Here is a 21,185-nt window from a genome sequence, read left to right as displayed (position 1 = left end):
AACATTATTTTTGTTGCAACTTCATAACTGTAATTTTGCTACTGTTATGTAAATACCTGATATGCAGGATGTATTTTCATTCATTGGACCAGATTTGGCACAAATAACCGATACACCCAAATTTGAGTATTGTTGGGGTTGGGGGGGGGATTGATTGTATCATTTGGGTGTATAGCATTGGCTCTCAACCTTCCTAATGCCGTGACCCCTTGATACAGTTCCTCATGTCGTGGTGACCCCCAACCATAAAATTATTTTCATTGCTACTTCATTCATTGGACCAGATTTGGAACAAATACCCGATACACCCAAATTTGAGTACTGTTGGGTTTGGGGGGGGGGGGGATTGATTTTGTCATTTGGGTGTATAGCATTGGCTCTCAACCTTCCTAATGCCGTGACCCCTTGATACAGTTCCTCATGTCATGGTGACCCCCAACCATACAATTATTTTCGTTGCTACTTCATTCATTCGACCAGATTTGGAACAAATACCCGATACACCCAAATTTGAGTATTGTTGGGGTTGGGGGGGATTCATTGTATCATTTGGGTGTATAGCATTGGCTCTCAACCTTCCTAATGCCGTGACCCCTTGATACAGTTCCTCATGTCGTGGTGACACCCAACCATAAAATTATTTTCATTGCTACTTCATTCATTGGACCAGATTTGGCACAAATACCCGATATACCCAAATTTGAGTACTGTTGGGTTTGGGGGGGGGGGGATTGATTTTGTCATTTGGGTGTATAGCATCGGCTCTCAACCTTCCTAATGCCATGACCCCTTGATACAGTTCCTCATGTCGTGGTGACCCCCAACCATAAAATTATTTTCGTTGCTACTTCATTCATTGGACCAGATTTGGAACAAATACCCAATACACCCAAAATTGAGTACTGTTGGGGTTAGGGGGGAATTGATTTTATCATTTGGGTGTATAGCATTAGCTCTCAACCTTCCTAATGCCGTGACCCCTTGATACAGTTCCTCATGTCGTGGTGACCGCCAACCATAAAATTATTTTCGTTGCTACTTCATAACTGCAATTTTGCTCCTGGTATGAATCGTAATGTAAGTATCTGATATGCAGGATGTATTTTCATTCACTGGACCAGATTTGGAACAAATACCCGATACACCCATATTTGAGTACTGTTGGGTTTGGGGAGATTGATTTTGTCATTTTGGAGTTGTAGTTGCTGGGATTTATAGTTCACCTACAATCAAAGAGCATTCTGAACCCCACCAGTGATGGAATTGAACCAAACCTGACACACAGAACTCCCCTGGCCAACAGAAAATACTGGAAGGGTTTGGTGGGCATTGACCTTGAGTTTCAGAGTTGTAGTTCACCTACATCCAGAGAGCACTGTGGACTCAAACAATGATGGATTGGCACTAATCCTCAGTATGCCCAAATGTTAAGACTGGCAGAGTTTGGGGAAAATAGACCTTGACATTTGGGAGTTGTAGTTGCTGGGGGATTGATTTTGTCATTTGGATGTATAGCATTGGCTCTCAACCTTCCTTATGCCGTGACCCCTTGATACAGTTCTTCATGTCGTGGTGACCCCCAACCATAAAATTATTTTCGTTGCTACTTCATAACTGTAATTTTGCTCCTGGTACGAATCGTAATGCAAATATCTGATATGAATGATGTATTCTCATTCACTGGACCAAATTTTGCACAAATACCCGTAAGCCCACATTTGAATACCGGTGGGGCTGGGGGAGATTGATTTTGTCATTTGGGAGTTGTAGTTCCTGGGGTTTATAATTCACCTACGAGAGCATTCTGAACTCCACCAACAACGGAATTGAGCCAAACTTGGCACACAGAACTCCCATGACCAACAGAAAGTACTGGAAGGGTGTGGTGGGCATTGACCTTGAATTCTGAAGTTGTAGTTCACCTACAGCCAGAGAGCACTGTGGACTCAAACAATGATGGATCTGGACCAAAGTTCTGGTCTTGACCTATAAAGCCCTATACGGTTCTTGCCCAGCTTATTTGTCTGAACGCATCTCCTACTTCCCGCCTTGCAGTTTAAGATCATCCAGGGAGGGCCTGCTCTCGCTCGCACCAGCGCTGCAAATGCGACTGGCGGAGACAAGAGACAGGGCCTTCTTGGCTGTGGCCCCCTGCTTATGGAACTCACTTCACAACGAGATAAGATCAGCTTCATCCCTCCTGTCTTTTAGAAAGAAAATGAAATCATGGTTCTGGGACCAGGCTTTTGAACAGCAGGCATAATAGAAGTTTGGATGCAGAATTCGACTGGAATGGTGATACAGCTGACAATACTGTTTTATTGTTTTTAATTGATGTTCTATTTATGGTTTTTATTGTAATATTATTATTGCACTTGTTATATGTAGTGGCATCAAATTGTTGCCAAGTGTAAGCCTTCCTGAGTCCCGCTTCAGAGGTTGAGAATGACGGGGTAGAAATGCTGTAAGTAAATAAATAAACTAGGCATGAATACGCAATATGCCCAAATGTGAACACTGCTGGACGTTGGGAAAAACAGACCTTGACATTTGGGAGTTGTAGCTGCTGGGAGTTGTAGCTGGTGGGGTTCAAAGAGCATTTTGAACCCCACCAATGATAGAATTGGGCCAAACTTCCCACACAGAACCCCCATGACCAACGGAAAATACTGTGACTTCTTTGGTGACCCCTCTGACACCCCCTCATGACCCCCCCAGGGGTCCCGACCCCCAGGTTGAGAAATGCTACTCTAACTGAAAGTAAGGAAAGAATGGAGGAAAGAAGGAAAGAAGGAGAAAATACAGAAAGGAAGGAAGATCTCAAATTGAAAGGAAGGAAAGAAAGAAATTAAGAAAGGGATAATAAAGGAAGGAATTACATAACTGCTGTGATCTTTCTCAAACTGTAGAAGAAAAGAGAGAAAGAAAGAAAAAATGAACAAAAGAAAGAACCAATGAAAGAAACAAAACATTAAAGAGAGAGGAGGAAAAAAGGGAGGGAAAGAAGGAAAAGAGAAGGCAAAAAGAATGAATGAAATAAAGGAAGGAAGGAAGGAAGGCAGGACAAAATTGGACTGTTGGGTTGTTGTAGGTTTTTCCGGGCTATATGGCCATGTTCTAGAGGCATTTTCTCCTGACATTTCGCCTGCATCTATGGCAAGCATCCTCAGAGGTAGGGAGGTGATGCTTGCCATAGATGCGGGCGAAACGTCAGGAGAAAATGCCTCTAGAACATGGCCATATAGCCCGGAAAAACCTACAACAACCCAGTGATTCCGGCCATGAAAGCCTTCGACAATAAATTGGACTGTTGTTCCTCAAATGGCAAAAGAAATCAAAGTACAAACGGACTGAAGTTATTTATTAATCCTTTGGAAGTTGATGTTATGGTTAACACACAATACAAAACTACCGATATGTTACAAAAGCAAACTTTTAAAAAGTATCTTGTAGCTCTTGCTAATAATACTGAAGAAAATAACATTTTGCAAAAGTTACTGCACTTCATGTTACTTTTGTATTCGGTTTTGTTACAGAAGAAATATAATAGAATCATAAAGTTGGAAGAGACCTCGTGGGCCATTCAGTCCAACTAGCTGCCAAGAAGCAGGAAAATCGCATTCAAAGCACCCCCGACAGATGGCCATCCAGCCTGTTTAAAAGCCTCCAAAGAAGGAACCTCCACCACACTCTGGGGCAGAGAGTTCCACTGCTGAACAGCTCTCTCAGTGAGGAAGCTCTTCCTAATGTTCAGGTGGAATCTCCTTTCTTGTAGTTTGAAGCCATTGTTCCATTGCGTCCTAGTCTCCAGGGAAGCAGAAAACAAGCTTGCTCCGTCTTCTTTATGACTTCCCCTCACATCTTGATAGTTGGCCCTCATCATGTCTCCTCTCAGCCTTCCTTTCTGCAGACTAAACATGCCCAGCTCTTTAAGCCGCTCCTCATAGGGTTTGTTGTCCAGACCCTTGATCATTTTAGTTACACATTATAGCTTGTCAATATCTTTCTTCAATTGTGGTGCCCAGAATTGGACACAGTGTGGTCTGACCAAGGCAAAATAGAGGGGAACATGACTTTCCTGAATCTAGGCACTAGACTCCTATTTATGCAGCCAGAATCCCATTGGCTTTTTTAGCCGCTGCATGACATTGTTGGCTCATGTTCAACTTGCTGTCCACGACGACTCCAAGATCTTTTTCACACGTACTGCTGTCGAGTCAGGCATATCTTACGAGAAGCGAAGCGTTTCCACATCCCATTTTGAACTCCAAATTCCCAGTATTTCCAGTTAAGATTTGCAATTCTTCATCAGCCGGCAATATCACGATGCAAAACAGGAGGGAATGACATAATTGTGCAAAAGGATGGGTAAAAATTAGAGGAGCAAAGCTGCAGTGTTTATACAACAGAGAGAAATATTCACAGTACACAGATTATGCAAAATATGGATTAAGCACAAATTTCATTTTTAAAAATGCTCAGAAAACAAGGAAGATTAAGCAAACACCATCAATACAGATTGATCCCACGAAACGATATCCAAGCTTTGGAGAGGAGTGGAAAAGTAGAAAAATACAGTCAGGAATGAATGGAAAACAATGGCCTTTTGGTGAGTAGAAAAAGCTCTTCAGTCTATCGACTAATAAAAAAGGTGAAATGCATGTCACATATTTCTATTTCCTACATAGAAAATGTCCTCCCACCTGACTTTTTCGCCTTACTTTTTATTTTTTTGCAAAGTCCAAAAGGTGGGATGAAAAAAATCAGTTACCTACGTAGCACCATCGACTCTTTTAATATTTTCCTATTAAAGAAAAATAAAAGGCTAGGCATAAAGAAAATTAAGCCTCAACGGAATAGTTGTGCTTACATCACATTTTGAAAAAGGTAATTACTCAACTCAAACCACACTCTTCTTTTGCATTGGGGTCAATTCGGGCCACAAGGACAGTTCTACCGGAAAGGGGCGGGGCCAGGGGCGGGGTCTGGTCGCACAACACGCTGTGATTGGCTGCGCGGCCTTTCACTCGTCTTGCTTCCTTTTGGGCTTCTTGGGGTTCCGAGAGCGGCTCTTGGCTTTGCAGAGCGGGCAGATGGGCGCGTTCCGGTGGATCTGCTGGTGGCACGACAAGCAAGCCTGGAAAGACCACAAAGTAGATCCATGTGAAGAGAATTTGTATTAAATAGTTAAATAGTATTCAATGTTTAATCTGATTTTAATGTATGCATGTTTGTATGTTTTTTAAAGTTCTAAATTATGCATTGTACTGCATTTAGTGTTCACTGCTTTAATAATTGCAATAACTATATATATATAAATGCTCTGTGCGTAATGAGTTCCTTAAAAACAAACGAACCAATGAACGAAATCACACCCAATTTGGCAACAAAACGTCTCACAATACAAGGAGTGGTCATCACTCAAAAAATTATGATTTTGTCATTTGGGAGTTGTAGTTGCTGGGGTTTTATAGTTCATATAGTTTTATATATGGGACTTCCGAATTCAGACAGAGTTTCGGAGCACAATTCTCCTGTCTCACAATTGTGTTAAAAACAAAGTATGGATTGGCGATGTTGCAATCCCAGGTGACAACAGGATTGAAGAGAAACAACTTGTAAAGCTGACACGACATGAGGATTTAAAGATTGAACTGTAAAGACTCTTGCATGAGCTAGTCAAAGTAGTCCCAGAGTTGATCGGCACACTGGGTGCAGTGCCTCAAGACCTTGGCCTGCACTTAAACACAATTATTCGCTGACAAGATTACCATCTGCCAGCTGCAGGCCGCCTTACTGGGATCTGCATGCATTATTCGCCGATATATCACACAGTCCTAGACACTTGGGAAGTGTCCGATGTGTGATCCAATACAACCGCCAGCAGAGTGTCTGCTGTGGACTCATCTTGTGGTGTTTCTAATAATAATAAAATAATAATAATAATAATAATAATATGTTGGCAATCCCTTTAAGGTCAAAAAATCTAGATTTTGACTCTACACCAGATCAGTAGTGCCAACTGCATTAATTCTGCAATGTAGATGCACCCTGAGCTTCCATCCACAGTCATCCCTCCACTTTTCCTATCTTGACGTTCCTACACTTGATTATTCACGGAATGGATTAAGAATATCCCTTTGAGTAACCTCTAGGTCTTCCAATTCAATTCTAATGCCCATTTCCTCCATAGAGAACATCTTCTGTATTTTTGTTGTCCTCACAACCTCTGAGGATGCCTGTCATAGATGCAGGCGAAACGTCAGGAGATAATGCTTCTAGAACACGGCCATATAGCCCCAAAAACCTACAAAAACCCAGTCTTTCCATTTTGTTACACTATAGAGTGCTTTCTGTGAGCCACCCCGGGTACCTTCGGGGAGATGGAGGTGGGATACAAATAAAGTTTTATTATTATTATTATTATTATTATTATTGTCATCATCTTTCTAGCAACCTCTAGGGGTGCGTTTACATTGTGGAATGAGGCCAGTTTGACACTACTTGAAATGCCATGGCTCAACACTATGGAATCTGGGATTTGTAGTTTGGTGAGGCACCAGCACTCCTAATCAGAGTAAGCTAATGTTCTTATGTGGTGGCACAATGGGTTAAACTCCTGAGCTGTTGAACTTGCGGACCAGAAGGTTGGCGGTTCGAATCCGTGGGATGAGGTGAGCTCCCGCTGTTAGCCCCAGCTCCTGCCAACCCATCAATTTGAAAACATGCAAATGTGAGTAGATCAATAGATACTGCCTCGGCGAGAAGATAAACGGCACTCCATGCAGTCATGCCAGCCACATGACCTAGGAGGTGTCTATGGACAACACCAGCTCTTCAGCTTAGAAATGGAGATGAGCACTACCCTGGAGATGAAGTGGAAGCCTTTATCTTTATTGTGTATCTACCTGTGTTTCCTTGTTTAGAGGCATTGAATGTTTGCCTATGTCTGTATATGATGGAATACACCCTGAGTCCCCTCGGAGAGATAGGGCAGAATACAAATAAAGTGTTGTTGTTGTTGTTGTTGTTATAAAACTACAACTCCCAGGACTCCACAGCATTGAGCCATGGGAGTTCAAACAGTGTCAAACTGGGTTGTTGTAGGTTTTTCCGGGCTATATGGCCATGTTCTGGAGGCAATTTTTCTCCTGACGTTTCACCTGCATCTATGGCAAGAATCCTCACTACCTCTGAGGATGCTTGCCATAGATGCAGGCGAAACGTCAGGAGAAAAATTGCCTCCAGAACATGGCCATATAGCCCGGAAAAACCTACAACCCAGTGATTCCGGCCATGAAAGCCTTCAACAATACAGTGTCAAACTGTTGTAACTCATGCAATGGAATCCTGGGACTTGTAGTTTTATAACAACAACAACACTTTACTTGTAATGTGCTGTGGCATCAGAACTCCTTGGCAGATAAGGCAAAAGACCTTGTAAAACTACAGTTCCCTGTATCCCATAACACTGAGTAAAGATGCCCCTTACCTTCATGGGTGGTGGCTGTTGCCGGAAGGTGGCTGTCTGTCGGGTGTCCTGTTTTCTGGCCACTTGCAACTGCTGGGCAGCCGCTGCCGCCGCCGCCAAGGATTCAGGGATCTGAGGCTCCTGCGGCTCCGTCTGCCACTCGGCTTTCTGCTTTTCAAAGTAACTGGAGCAAAGAGAGAAACCAAGAAGACACGTCAACAATCACCATCATCCTACTTCCTTTATGTGTCCCCACTGAAAGTAACAAAAACAGCAAGGAATGCTGGGGGATGGAGTCCGACAAATACTCTGATGTCACTCACATCTGGGAATGTTAGCATTAGTACATCACTTGTTTATACATAACTATAGTTTGCTCCGAGATTGCTCCTCTTTTACTGGCAAGATAAGCATTAATTTTTCCAATGTAGTGCTCTTGCTGACCAGAAGGTCGGCAGTTCGAATCCGTGGGACAGGGTGAGCTCCCACTGTTAGCCCCAGCTCCTCTTCCTCCTTATTTTGGAGGACAAGCTTATAAAGACCTGGGAATCCTGCACTATTTGACAGTAAGAGAAGCAGCAATGCATGGTACCACAATTTTCTGCATTTCCAGTCTGGGTTTTTATGCTATGCCTCATGCACTTACTCTAAGGAGAGCTTCTCTTCCTCCTCGCACAGGTCTGGCAACCGCTGCAAACCCAGCGTCATCCTCAAGGCATCCACATGCTCCTTGAGGGGCTTGTATTCCTCATGCAGGCGCCGGGTCGACTCCAGGAGCTTGTTGAGGTCGTTTTCGGACTGCTTGATTGTGTTTTCCATCTGGAACAGAGGCATCAAATTTCCTGTATTTTCCCCATTGCAATGGAGCAGCCCTCATAACATTCGGTTTTGAAACAGCAATTATATAGAATCATGGAGTTGGAAGAGGCCTTGTGGGTCATCTAGTCCAACTGTGGAGAAATAGGACTACTGAATCAAAGACTCTCAGAGTTGGAAGAGGCCCCATGGACCATCTAGTCCAACCCCCTTCTGCCAGGCAGTAAGACACAATCAAAGCCCTCCTGACAGATGGCCACCCAACCTCATAGATATTATCAGGACTGTGGAAAATTAGGGATACAGAATCTAAGACTCCTAGAGTTAGAGGGGACCCCAAGGGCCATCTAGTCCAACCCCCTTCTGCCAAGCAGGAAGACACAATCAAAGCCCTTTGAACAGATGGCCATCCAGCCTCATAGAAATTATGAGATTTATGGGGAAATAGAGCTAGATAGTTGGAAGGGGTCCCAAGGGCAATCCAGTCCAACCCCCTTCTTCCCTGGCAGGAAGACACAATCAAAGCCATCCTGACAGATGACCATCCAACCTCATAGACATTATGAGGATTGTGGACAAATAGGGCTATAGAACCAAAGACTCCTAGAGTTGGAAGGGACCCCAAGGGCCATCTAGTCCAACCTCCTTCTGCCAGGCCAACACTTCACTCACCACATTGATGTCAGCATGGATGAGGCGCAGTTCCTCCACATGTGCCATCTTCTCCTGCAGGAGGAGGTCCATCTCCTGCTTGTATTCCTTCAGGTGCCTCTCCTCCGACTCCAGCGACTCAAACTCCGCCTTCAAGCGGGCTTTGATCTTCTCCATCTGCAGAGTTTTGTTCCTGCAAAAGGGGAGAAACACAGAGAGAGACAGGATCAAAGGAAAGAAAGGCGAAGAGCTATTTCAGGCTGGGGAAAAATGGTATTTAACAAAGACAATTACAGGAGACAAGGGAGAAGGGCAAGATGGAGCACAGACCCAAAATGGTTCCTGATAAAAACACTAGATTTTGGGATTTTTTCATTACTCTTTCCTTGGTCAACCTCTTTCACTGACCACAGAATTGCATTGGAGGATCTGGAGACACCAGATATTCTCCAGCATCACTAGATATATAATATATTGTATAAACATATATTTATAATATATACAATATTGCAATATACAATACAATAAAATAGTAATATTATAATAATTATATATTTTATATTACATGTAATATTACTAATAATATTACAATATAATGTTATAGTACAATATAGTAATATATAATACTGATATTGTACTATGCTAATAATATAATGTATTGTATGTATATATATCTTGTAAAACACTCAGAGTCCCCTTTGGGGTGAGAAGGGCGGCATATAAATGTCATAAATAATAATAATAATGTATTGTCGAAGGCTTTCATGGCCGGAATCACTGGGTTGTTGTAGGTTTTTTTGGGCTATATGGTCATGTTCTAGAGGCATTTTCTCCTGACATTTCGCCTGCATCTATGGCAAGCATCCTCAGAGGTAGTGAGGTCCACCTCACTACCTCTGAGGATGCTTGCCATAGATGCAGGCAAAACATCAGGAGAAAATGCCTCTAGAGCATGGCCATATAGCCCGGAAAAACTTACAACCCAATAATAATAATAATAATAATAATAATAATAGTAGTAGAGGGAGCTGACCATGTGACTTAGAGATTCTCCCTAGTGACCTTTAGATCACATTTAATGATCTAGAGATCCCTAGAGAGAGCATGTTTAAACAAATCCATGAATAAACAAACTGCAAAAGTGGAGGGACAACATTACTATTCAAGGCTCATTGACGTCCGTGACTAAAAACTTGAAAGAATAGGAAAAGTTGGTGCTTTTCCTCGCAAAATGTGAGCAAACACCCCTGGGGTTCATCTACACTATAGAATTAATGCAGTTTGGCACCACTTGAACTGCCATGTCTTAATAATAACAATAATGATTTGATACATAACAAGATTAGTACACAGCAAACAAGATCACTATCCTGGCTTTTGTATTCAATCACACATCGGACATTTCCCAAGTGTCTAAGACTGTGTCATGTATCGGCGAATAATGTGTGCAGATCTGAGTAGGGTGGCCTTTTGTGGCTGATGGATGGTAATTTTGTCAGCTATGATTGTTTTTAAGTGCAGGCCAAGGTCTTGAGGCACTGCACCTAGTGTGCCGATCACCACTGGGACCACCTTTACTGGCTTGTGCCAGAGTCTTTGCAGTTCGATGTTTAAATTCTTGTATTGTGTAAGCTTTTCCAGTTGCTTCTCGTCAATCCTGCTGTCGCCTGGGATTGCAACATCAATGATCCATACTTGTTTTTTCCCCATGATCGTGAGATCAGTAATATTATGCTCCAAAACCCTGTCAGTCTGAATTCGGAAGTCCCAGAGTAGTTTGACGTGTTAATTTTCCTTAACTTTTCTGGCTTGTGATCCCACTGGTTTGTTGTCACAGGCAGATGGTATTTGTGGCACAAGTTCCAATGGATTATCTGACCAACAATATTATGCCTCTGCTTATAATCCATCTGTGTGATCTTCTTGCAGCAGCTGAGAATGTGATCCATTGTTATATTATTATTATTATTATTATTATTATGGTATATTATTAAAAATATTTATTTATATTTGTTAAAAACCTCTCCTTGTAGCTCGAGGTGGAGTACAACATGGTTAAAACAAACTAATACAACACCATTAATATGCATATTTCAAAATATGCACAACAAAGATTGACACTAAATGCCCTTCCTTGCCAATGGCGGCAAACGACAACTCCATAGCAGTGAGCCATAGCATTGGCAGTTAAAGTGGTGTCGAATGGCATTAATTCTTCAGTGTAGATCAGTGTTTCTCAACCTTCCTCATGCCGTGACCCCTTAATACAGGTCCCCCCGTGGTGGTGACCCCCAACCATAACACTACTTTCGTTGCTACTTCATAACTGTAATTTTGCTACTGTTATGAATCGTAATATAAATATCTGATATGCAGGGTGTATTTTCATTCACTGGACCAAATTCACTGGACAAATACCCGCTACATCCAAATTTGAATACTGGTGGGTTCGGGGTGGGGGTGCATTTTGTCATTTTGGAGTTGCAATTCCTGGGATTTAAAGTTCACCTACAAGCAAAGAGGATTCTGAACTCCACCAGCAATGGAATCGAACCTAACTTGGCACACAGAACTCCCATGACCAGTAGAAAATACTGGAAGGGTCTCGTGGGCATTGACCTTGAATTTTGTAGTTGTAGTTCACCTACATCCAGAGAGCACTGTGTATCCAAAATGATGGATCTGGACCAAACTTGAAACGGATACTCAATATGCCCAAATATGAACACTGTTGAAGTTTGGGGAAAATAGACCATGGCATTTTGGAGTTGTAGTGGCTGGGATTTATAGTTCACCTACAATCAAAGGACATCCTGAACCCCACCAATAACCAAATTGGACCAAACTTCCCACACAGAACCCCCATGACCAGCAGAAAATACTGGAAGGGTTTGGTGGATGGGCATTGACCTTGAATTTTGGAGTTGTAGTTCACCTAAACCCAGAGGGCACTGTGTACTCAAACAATGATGGATCTGGACCAAACTTGACACAGATACTCAATATGCCCAAATATGAACACTGGTGGAGATTGGGAGAAACAGACCTTGACATTTGGGAGTTGTATTTTCTGGGATTTATAGTTCACCTACAATCAAAGAGCATTCTGAACCTCACCAACGATAGAATTGGCCCAAACATTCCACACAGAACCCCCATGACCAATGGAAAACACTGTGTTTTCTGATGGTGTTTGGCGACCCCTCTGACACCCCCTCGCGACCCCCCCCAGGGGTCCCGATCCCCAGGTTGAGAACCACTGGTGTAGATGAACCCTTGGTCAAATGCCCAGAGTTTGCAAGATTTGTAAAGATTCATTTGGTCATCATAACATAGTCCTTAACTGAAACTAACCAAGTGGATTCGGGCACTAGCATCCAACCTTTTCTCAGCACATCCCATTTTGTTCGCTGCTTTCTTTGGTTGCCTCTCTCTTTGGGGTCCCTCATTATTTCCACGATTTAACAGCAGCGGGAAGCCTTGGCATGCTTCTGAGCTGCTGGCTCTCTCCAATACACACACACAACCCTATTCTCATTATGGACTCACTGGAAGACGACTGTGAAGGCTCTCTAGTTGCTTCCTTTGTCAAGCCAAGAGGGCAGGAAAGAAAAATTCATTTTGCACTTACCAGCCAGCAATGTTTTCATCTCCCTCATACTTTTTCCAAGAATTTTGAACAGGAAAAGGTGAAAACCAGTAAGGCTTTAATGCAGGGGTTCTCAAACGTTTTAAACAGAGGGCCAGGTCACAGTCCCTCAAACTGTTGGATGACCGGATTATAATTTGAAAAAAAGTGAATGAATTCCTATGCACACTGCACATATCTTATTTGTAGTGTAAAAAAACACTTTAAAACAATACAATAATTAAAATGGAGAACAATTTTAACAAATTTAAACTTATTAGTATTTCAATGGAAAGTGTGGGCCTGATTTTGGCTGATGAGATAGGATTGTTGTTGTTGTGTGCTTTCAAGTTGTTTCAGACTTAGGTTGACCCTGAGCGAGGGCCGGGTAAATGACCTTGGAGGGCCGTATCTGGCCCCCGGGCATTAGTTTGGAGAGCCTGCTTTAATGTATAACAGAGGTGGGTACCTTTCCATCATCCTGCCTCAGGGGAGCGTGCTCGCTCCATCCATGTTCAACATCTACACAAATGACCAGCCACTGCCAGAAGGGACAGAGAGTTTCATCTATGCTGATGATCGTGCCATTACCGCTCAAGCAGGGAGCTTTGAGGTGGTTGAAAAGAAGCTCTCTGAAGCTCGAGGTGCTCTTACTGCCTATTATATGGAAAACCAACTGATCCCTAATCCATCTAAAACACAGACATGCGCCTTTCACCTTAAGAACAGACAAGCATCCCAAACTCTGAGGATTACCTGGGAAGGAATCCCACTGGAGCATTGCAGCACACCCAAATGCCTGGGAATCACTTTGGACCGTGCTCTGACCTACAAGAAGCACTGCCTGAACATCAAACAAAAAGTGGGCGCTAGAAACAACATCATACGAAAGCTGACTGGCACAACCTGGGGATCACAACCAGACACAGTGAAGACATCTGCCCTTGCGCTATGCTACTCTGCTGCTGAGTACGCATGCCCAGTGTGGAACACATCTCACCACACTAAAACAGTAGATGTGGCTCTTAATGAGACATGCCACATTATCACAGGGTGTCTGCGCCCTACACCACTGGAGAAATTACACTGATTAGCTGGTATTGCACCACCTGACATCCGCCGGGAAGTAGCAGCCAATAGTGAAAGGACCAAGGCAGTGACATCTCCAGCTCATCCTCTGTTTGGGTATCAGCCAGCACGTCAATGACTTAAATCAAGACATAGTTTTCTTAGATCTACAGAGACACTCGCTGGAACACCAAAGCAAGCGAGAGTGCAAAAGTGGCAGGCCCAAACCCAGCACCTCAATCCATGGGTGAAGCCAGATGAGAGACTCCCTGCTGGGCACACAGAAGACTGGGTGACTTGGAAGGCACTGAACAGACTGCACTCTGGCACCACGATATGCCGAGCCAATCTTAAGAAATGGGGCTACAAAGTGGAATCCACAGCATGCGAGCGCGGAGAAGAGCAAACCACTGACCACCTGCTGAAATGCACCCTGAGCCCTGCGACATGCACAATGGAGGACCTTTTTGCGGCAACACCAGAGGCACTCCAAGTGGCCAGATACTGGTCAAAAGACATTTAATCAACTACCAAGTTTGCAAAATCTGTGTTTTTTTTAATCTGTTTGTTTGTTTTGTTCTGTTAGAAATGTAATACAATGGTATGGTTACTGATGACACGATAAATAAATCAAAATATGGATGCTTTCCAGGTTGAATCTCCCTTATCCAAAATGCTTGGGACCAGAAGGACTTCGAATTTTGGAATATCTGTATTTGTACCTATGATTGAGTCATGGCACGTGAAGCTGTGTAAAACTGCATTTACTTCTATAGTATAGATGATGTTGAGCCCCTCCCCTAGCAACAATATAATATTATACAATACTAATATTATGAATGATGTATTAGTACTAAGCTAATAATGTAGTATGTTGTATGTACATATGACTTGTAAGCCGCTCTGAGTCCCCTTCGGGGTGAGAAGGGCGGCATATAAATGTCGCAAATAAATAAATAATAAATAAATTGTTGCACCCCAGCCCTGGAAACACCTATGACCACAGCACCACACAAGAGTCCAGAATATAATAAGCAAACTGTTTATTGTAAAAACAAATAAAAATATATGAAAAAAGGAGGAATAAAGAAAAAAGATGTATAGTTCAAAAAAGATTTAGCAATAGGTGATAACCAAACAGTAATCCAAATGTCTCATACAGATCCAAAGGTAACACAGTCCAGGAATAGCCAAAAATCACAAGTATAGCATAAGTCCACGAGCAAAACTTAAGCAGGAATACAAAAACACGAACATAGAAAATGTCCAGGATACTTAAATCCAGAACCAAGGCTTGACTTTAAACAAGAACCACAGAACTGAGGCCTAGCTTCTAACTCAAACACTATGTTGCCTGAACTAACTTTAAACAACTTGCTAATTAATAGGCACTCATGAAATCATTCCGTTTCCCATGCGTTTTCTCTATCCCTTTCCCACATAATCTCTCTTGACCTATGGAGCCTGTTTTCTGCTCTGGTCTGTAAACGAAGACTTTTGTTGATATCTGTAGCTCCAGATGCTTTCCCTTGGGAACCTTCTGTTTTACTTAACTCTTTGCCTGACTCCTTATCTAATGCTGCAGTTTCTGGCTCCTCTGGCTGACCTTGAAGCCCTGCACTTTTCGAGCCAATTTCCTGAATTCCATAACATTAAGACATGCAGATTAAAGTGGTGTCCAATTTCATTTAATTCTAGAGTTCAGCTGCAAACCCAGCCAAAGGATCCCATCTAGCAGAAACAATGGGAAAACCTCATGTCTGATAATGTGGGAAGCGGCTGAAAATTCAGAATATTTCCCATTTGCGTAAGTGGGTCACAGGCTTCATTTCACAAAGAGGGCTGATTCATCTCTGGTACCCTTTGGGCATTGGAAGCCTTTAATAGGAAGAAGACAACGTGGAAAAAGAAACTTCAAGCCGTTAATGTCTTCCTTTCGACACATCCATCTACCTCTTGCTCCTTTTAGAAACTGCACCTCCAAATCCACACCAGAGGTATTTCTTTTTGGAGAAAACTATACCTTTCTGCGTAAAGCCCTTCTGGAAAAAGGGGAGCAATATACATTCATATCTATATCTAGATAAGAAGCACCAGCCAAGAGCAAAAACTTAGAACTGTGCTGTTTATATGTACGTAAACAGCATTAGACTAATCCACATTATTCTGTAGTGTAGATGCACCCCATGCCCACCTTTAAATACTATGATTTCTATGCATTTGAGCCTCCATGGCACCATCAATCAGTGGGGTCTGAGTATTGGGCCAAAGTGGTGCTAAACCACATTAATTCTACAGTGTAGATGCCCACCTTTAAATACCAAGACTCCAATGCTTTTGAGTCTCCATAGCATCAACAATCAGTGGGGTCTGAGCATTGGAGCAAAGTGGTGCTAAACCACATTGATTCTACAGTGTAGATGCATTTGAGTGTTGGACCAAAGTGGTGCTAAACTGCATTAATTTTACAGTGTAAATGCACCCCATGCCCACCTTTAAATACTGAGATTCTTATGAGTTTGAGCTTTCACGGCATCATCTATCAGTGGGGACTGAGCGTTGGACCAAAGTGGTACCAAACCGCATTAGTTCTACAGTAGATGCACCCCATGCCCAGATTTAAATACTACGATCCCTATGCATTTGAGCCTCCATGGCATCATCCATCAATGGGGACTGAGTGTTGGACCAAAGTGGTGCTGAACTGCATTAATTACACAGTGTAGATGCACCCCGTGCCCACTTTTAAATACCAAGACTCCTATGCATTTGAGCCTACATGGCATCATCAATCAGTGGGGACTGAGCATTGGACCAAAGTGGTACCAAACCTCATTAATTCTACAGTGTAGATACACTCCATGCCTACTTTTAAATACCAAGATTCCTATGCCCACCTTTAAATAACAAGATTCCTACATGGCATCATCAATCAGTGGGAACTGAGCACTGGACCAAAGTGGTACCAAACCGAATTAATTCTACAGTGTAGGTGCACCCTATGTTCACCTTTAAATACTAAGATTCTTATGCATTTGAGCCTCTATGGCATCATCAATCAGTGGGGACTGAGTATGGGAACAAAGTGGTACCAAACCGCATTAGTTCTACAGTGTAGATGCACCCCATGCCCACCTTTAAATACCAAGATTCCTATGCATTTGAGCCTCCATGGCATCAACAATCAGTGAGGGGTCTGAGCGTTGGACTAAAGTGGTACTAAACCACATTAGTTCTACAGTGTAGATGCACCCCATGCCTACCTTTAAATACCAAGATTCCTATGCATTTGAGCCTCCATGGCACCATCAATTAGTGGGGACTGAGCATGGGAACAAAGTGGTACCAAACCGCATTAATTCTACAGTGCAGATGCACCCTATGCCCACCTTTAAATACCAAGATTCCTATGCATTTGAGCCTCCATGGCATCAACAATCAGTGGGGACTGAACATGAGAACAAAGTGGTACCAAACTGCATTAGTTTTACAGTGTAGATGCACCCCATGCCCACCTTTAAATACCAAGATTCCTATGCATGTGAGCCTCCATAGCATCAACAATCAGTGGGGACTGAGCGTTGGACTAAAGTGGTACTAAACCGCATTAATTCTACAGTGTAGATACACTCCATGCCTACATTTAAATACCAATATTCATATGCCCACTTTTAAATACCAAGATTCCTATGCATTTAAGCCTCCGTGGCATCATCAATCAGTGGAGTCCAAGCATCGGACTAAAGTGGTACCAAACCTCATTAATTCTACAGTGTAGATACACTCCATGCCTAGTTTTAAATACCAAGATTCCTATGCATTTAAGCCTCCGTGGCATCAACAATCAGTGGGGACTGAGTATGGGAACAAAGTGGTACTAAACTGCATTAGTTCTACAGTGTAGATGCACCCTATTCCTACCTTTAAATACCAAGATTCTTATGCATTTGAGCCTTCATAGCACCATCAATTAGTGGGGACTGAGTATGGGAACAAAGTGGTACCAAACTGCATTAGTTGTACAGTGTAGATGCACCCCATGCCCACCTTTAAATACTAAGATTCCTATGCATTTGAGCCTTCATAGCATCATCAATCAGTGGGGACTGAGTATGGGAACAAAGTGGTACCAAACTGCATTAATTCTACAATGTAGAGACACCCTATGCCTACCTTTAAATACCAAGATTCCTATGCATTTGAGCCTCCATGGCATCATCAATCAGTGGGGACTGAGTATGGGAACAAAGTGGTACTAAACTGCATTAGTTTTACAGTGTAGATGCACCCCATGCCCACCTTTAAATACCAAGATTCCTATGCATGTGAGCCTCCATAGCATCAACAATCAGTGGGGACTGAGCATGGGAACAAAGTGGTACTAAACCGCATTAATTCTACAGGCACAAAAACAGCTCTACTTTCCCAAAAGGTTAGTAGAATGATCCACCCCTTGTTGTGTGCCAGCTCTCTGCCCATCCTCCCCCAGCATTACTATTAATTCCTTGGGATTATTATTATTATTATTAATTCCCTAGCAGTGTTAATTAATTCCTGGCATGATGACTCTTCCAGATCTGGGAAGGAACTGGGAGAAATCCCTTGCAGAAACCCAGGCTGGGTGCTGCAGCTCCTGCAGAGAAATGCACAAAGGCAGGAGGCAGAAGGAGAGCCCTCCCCAAAGCCGGCCCTTCCTTACCGGATCTCCTTGATGCTTTCCAGCTTGCACATGATCTCCTGCTCCTCGGCCATGCTTCCTTGCAATGGGAGAGAACAATAATAATCAACTGGAGAGGGAGAGAAGCCCAATACAATAGGCACAGGGGAGCCCCCTTTTCTCTGAGAGCAAAGACTGCAGCAGGAGGAGAAGGAGAAGCAAAGCCTCTCGGGAGTTGGAGTTCGGGGCTGCTGAGTCCTCCAGGCTGTGGAGGGAAAGCGGGACTACAAGACCCACAATGCAAAGCGCGGAGCTTCCCCTCTCGCTTTTTCCGGCCCCCCATCTACTTGCATTGGTCAACAATTGAATGGAAGACTGCAAGGAAATAGGGGTGTTTCATGTTTTGGGGTGGTCCAACGCTTAGAAAAGGGAACAAAGCCTTGCAATTTCTAAAGTTTCACCCCTCTTTGTTGATGTTGTTGTTGCTGCTGGTGTTATTGTTATGATACTCATGCTTTATGTGTTGTTGCCCTGTATTTGCATTTATTACACTGCATAGGATACTTAAAGAAAACAACAGAGAGCAAAACAACAGAGAGTAAACAATCAGGCACATTTCAAATCACCTCTCAAAGAAAGATTCCCCCCAGGCACTTCCAAGCCATTAAATGCTAATCAAGGTGGTCAGTTTATTTATTTATTTATTTGCTTTACTTCAGCCGAAATGGCGACTCAAGGCGGTTTACATCTTAAAGGTTATCACAACAATATCGAAAAAGGCAAAACACATTATACACAACATACAAGGTCAAAAACAATCATTATCGTAATCGCAGTGCCTCAGCAACAAATGAAAATCAGAATCCGTAATCATAATCCTTTATACCAATTCCTATGTTCAGTTGTACCATCTTCCTGTATTCCATTGCACTATTTAGCCAAACGCTTGTTCGTAAAGCCAAGTCTTGACCTTCCTCTGGAACGCCAGCAGTGAAGGGGCCTGTCTGATGTCCACAGGTAGGGCATTCCACAGCTGAGGGGCCACCACCGAGAAGGCCCTGTCCCTCGTCCCCGCCAGACGCGCCTGCGATGCGGGCGGGACCGAGAGCAGGGCCTCCCCAGACGATCTTAATGTCCTAGTCGGTTCATAGGTGGAGATGCGTTCGGAGAGGTAAGTAGGGCCGGAACCGTTTAGGGCGTTATAGGCTAAAGCCAGCACCTTGAAATGTGCCCGGTAGCAGATTGGCAGCCAGTGGAGCTGGCGCAACAGAGGAGTGGTGTGCTCCCTGAGTTGAAACATTCACACCCAGCTCCAGCAGACAAAAGTCCTTTATCCCACCCTGGTCTTTCCACAGATATATAAACCCATTTTCCTACTTCCAACAGACCTCACTACCTCTGAGGATGCTTGCGATAGATGCAGGTGAAATGTCAGGAGAAAATGCCTCTAGAACATGGCCATATAGCCCGGAAAACCTACAACAACCCAGTGATTCCGGCCATGAAAGCCTTCGACAATAGTTAAAGAAATCATTACGGATTAAAGCAAGCATTAAGATTTGCTATTTACCTTCTAGTTTGCAGCATTTCAGGAAAAGGGACCAAAAGTCTCCTGTTGATTTTGTGGCCACTCCATGAATTTTGTAGCATTATCTTAGGGTGCATCTACATTGGAGAATTAATACTGTTTGAAAATACTTTTTTAAAAATTTAATCTTTATTACAGGTTTTCACAGTTATACCGTTCAGCCCAGCTTACACATCGACCTTACATACTTGTGCACTTAAACATATTACATGTAACACGTGTGAATACAATATGACTTAGATGGTTGAGGGGAGAAAAGGGAATGGAAGGGGGAATGGGTGAGCAGGGAATTGGGTATGGGGGGGGGGGGGGGGACAGGTTAGACACCACTAAGGAAAAGAAAAGAAGAAAAAAAAAACTTGAACTGGCATTGTTCAGTGCTATGGAAGCCTGGGGAGATGTAGTTTGCAAGAGCTTCACATTGTTTCTTAATCAATTGATTCTTAAAGCTATAAGCACACTCATCCTAGAGTTTAAAAAAGAATACTTGGGTTAGAATAGTAATTATTATTATTATTATTATTATTATTATTGACACAAAAGCACAGTATGTCACAGCAAACAAGATCTCTATGCTGGATTTCGTATCACAAAATCACAAGTCGAACACTTCCCAAGCGTCTAGGACTGTGTGATGTATTTTCGAATGATGCGCACAGATCCAAGTTATGCAGTTGACAGATCGTGATTTTGTCAATGTTTATTATTTCCAAATGCCAGCTGAGATCTTTTGGCACAGCACCTATGCTGGTACAGCTGTACCAGAAGCTCCAATTTTGTTTGCTTTGCATTTAATGTTTGTTATAGTCCCAAGTTTCAGGGACTCTGCAGATAGGTGGCTTCTTTTGGCTGCAATCATAGGACAAGCCACCTGTCAATTATAGTTAGGTTCCCTGGTCCCGCCCCCTTTTGCGTTTTTTGGAGGGAATAGGAGTTTTTCCTGTTGTTTTTCCTCAATGCAACTATCACCCGGTATGGAGACATCAATAATCCAGACTTTTTTTCTTTTCCACCATCATGATGTCTGGTGTATTGTGTTCCAAAACTTTGTCAGTCTGGATTTGAAAGTCCGACAGTATTTTTGCATGTTCATTTTCCACGACCTTTGCGGGTTTATGATCCCACCAATTCTTTCCTGCTGGGAGGTGGTACTTGTGACATAAGTTCCAGTGAATTACTTGGGACACAGAGTTGTGCCTCTTTGTGGTCCGTCTGTGTGATTTTCTTGCAACAGCTGAGGATATGATCCATGGTTTTATCAGCTTCCTTGCACAGTCTGCATTTTGGGTCATCCGCTGATTTTTCG

The 21,185-nt window shown here is 42.9% G+C and overlaps 1 protein-coding gene across 1 annotated transcript; it reads right to left on the bottom strand.

The window, feature by feature from the left end:
* Positions 1-3,344: 3,344 nt before the first annotated feature.
* On the bottom strand, positions 3,345-18,566 carry ZC4H2 (zinc finger C4H2-type containing). Its single transcript, XM_060756186.2, has 5 exons — positions 18,334-18,566; positions 8,960-9,131; positions 8,118-8,290; positions 7,493-7,655; positions 3,345-5,137 (listed from the first exon to the last, which is right to left on the bottom strand). Exons 1-5 carry the CDS (start codon positions 18,384-18,386, stop codon positions 5,024-5,026), a joined length of 675 nt encoding a protein of 224 aa, XP_060612169.1. The 5' UTR covers positions 18,387-18,566; the 3' UTR covers positions 3,345-5,023.
* Between the last annotated feature and the right edge of the window lie 2,619 nt (positions 18,567-21,185).

The sequence above is a fragment of the Anolis sagrei genome, chromosome 10 (genome assembly GCF_037176765.1).
Source record: "Anolis sagrei isolate rAnoSag1 chromosome 10, rAnoSag1.mat, whole genome shotgun sequence".
Taxonomy (NCBI): Eukaryota; Metazoa; Chordata; class Lepidosauria; order Squamata; family Dactyloidae; genus Anolis; species Anolis sagrei.
The sequence above is the reverse complement of the archived record's forward strand: the minus strand, read 5'-3'. Positions and strand labels throughout refer to the sequence as shown.

What these genes read in the sequence shown, in the direction of transcription:
- ZC4H2 (XM_060756186.2), bottom strand. Translation starts at nt 18,386, where the DNA reads ATGGCCGAGGAGCAGGAGATCATGTGCAAGCTGGAAAGCATCAAGGAG. An exon ending in TCCATGCTGACATCAATGTG is followed by an intron (nt 8,291 to 8,959) that starts GTGAGTGAAGTG and finishes CCTCTGTTCCAG; the next exon opens with ATGGAAAACACAATCAAGCA. An exon ending in AACAGCCACCACCCATGAAG is followed by an intron (nt 5,138 to 7,492) that starts GTAAGGGGCATC and finishes TGGTCTTTCCAG; the next exon opens with GCTTGCTTGTCGTGCCACCA.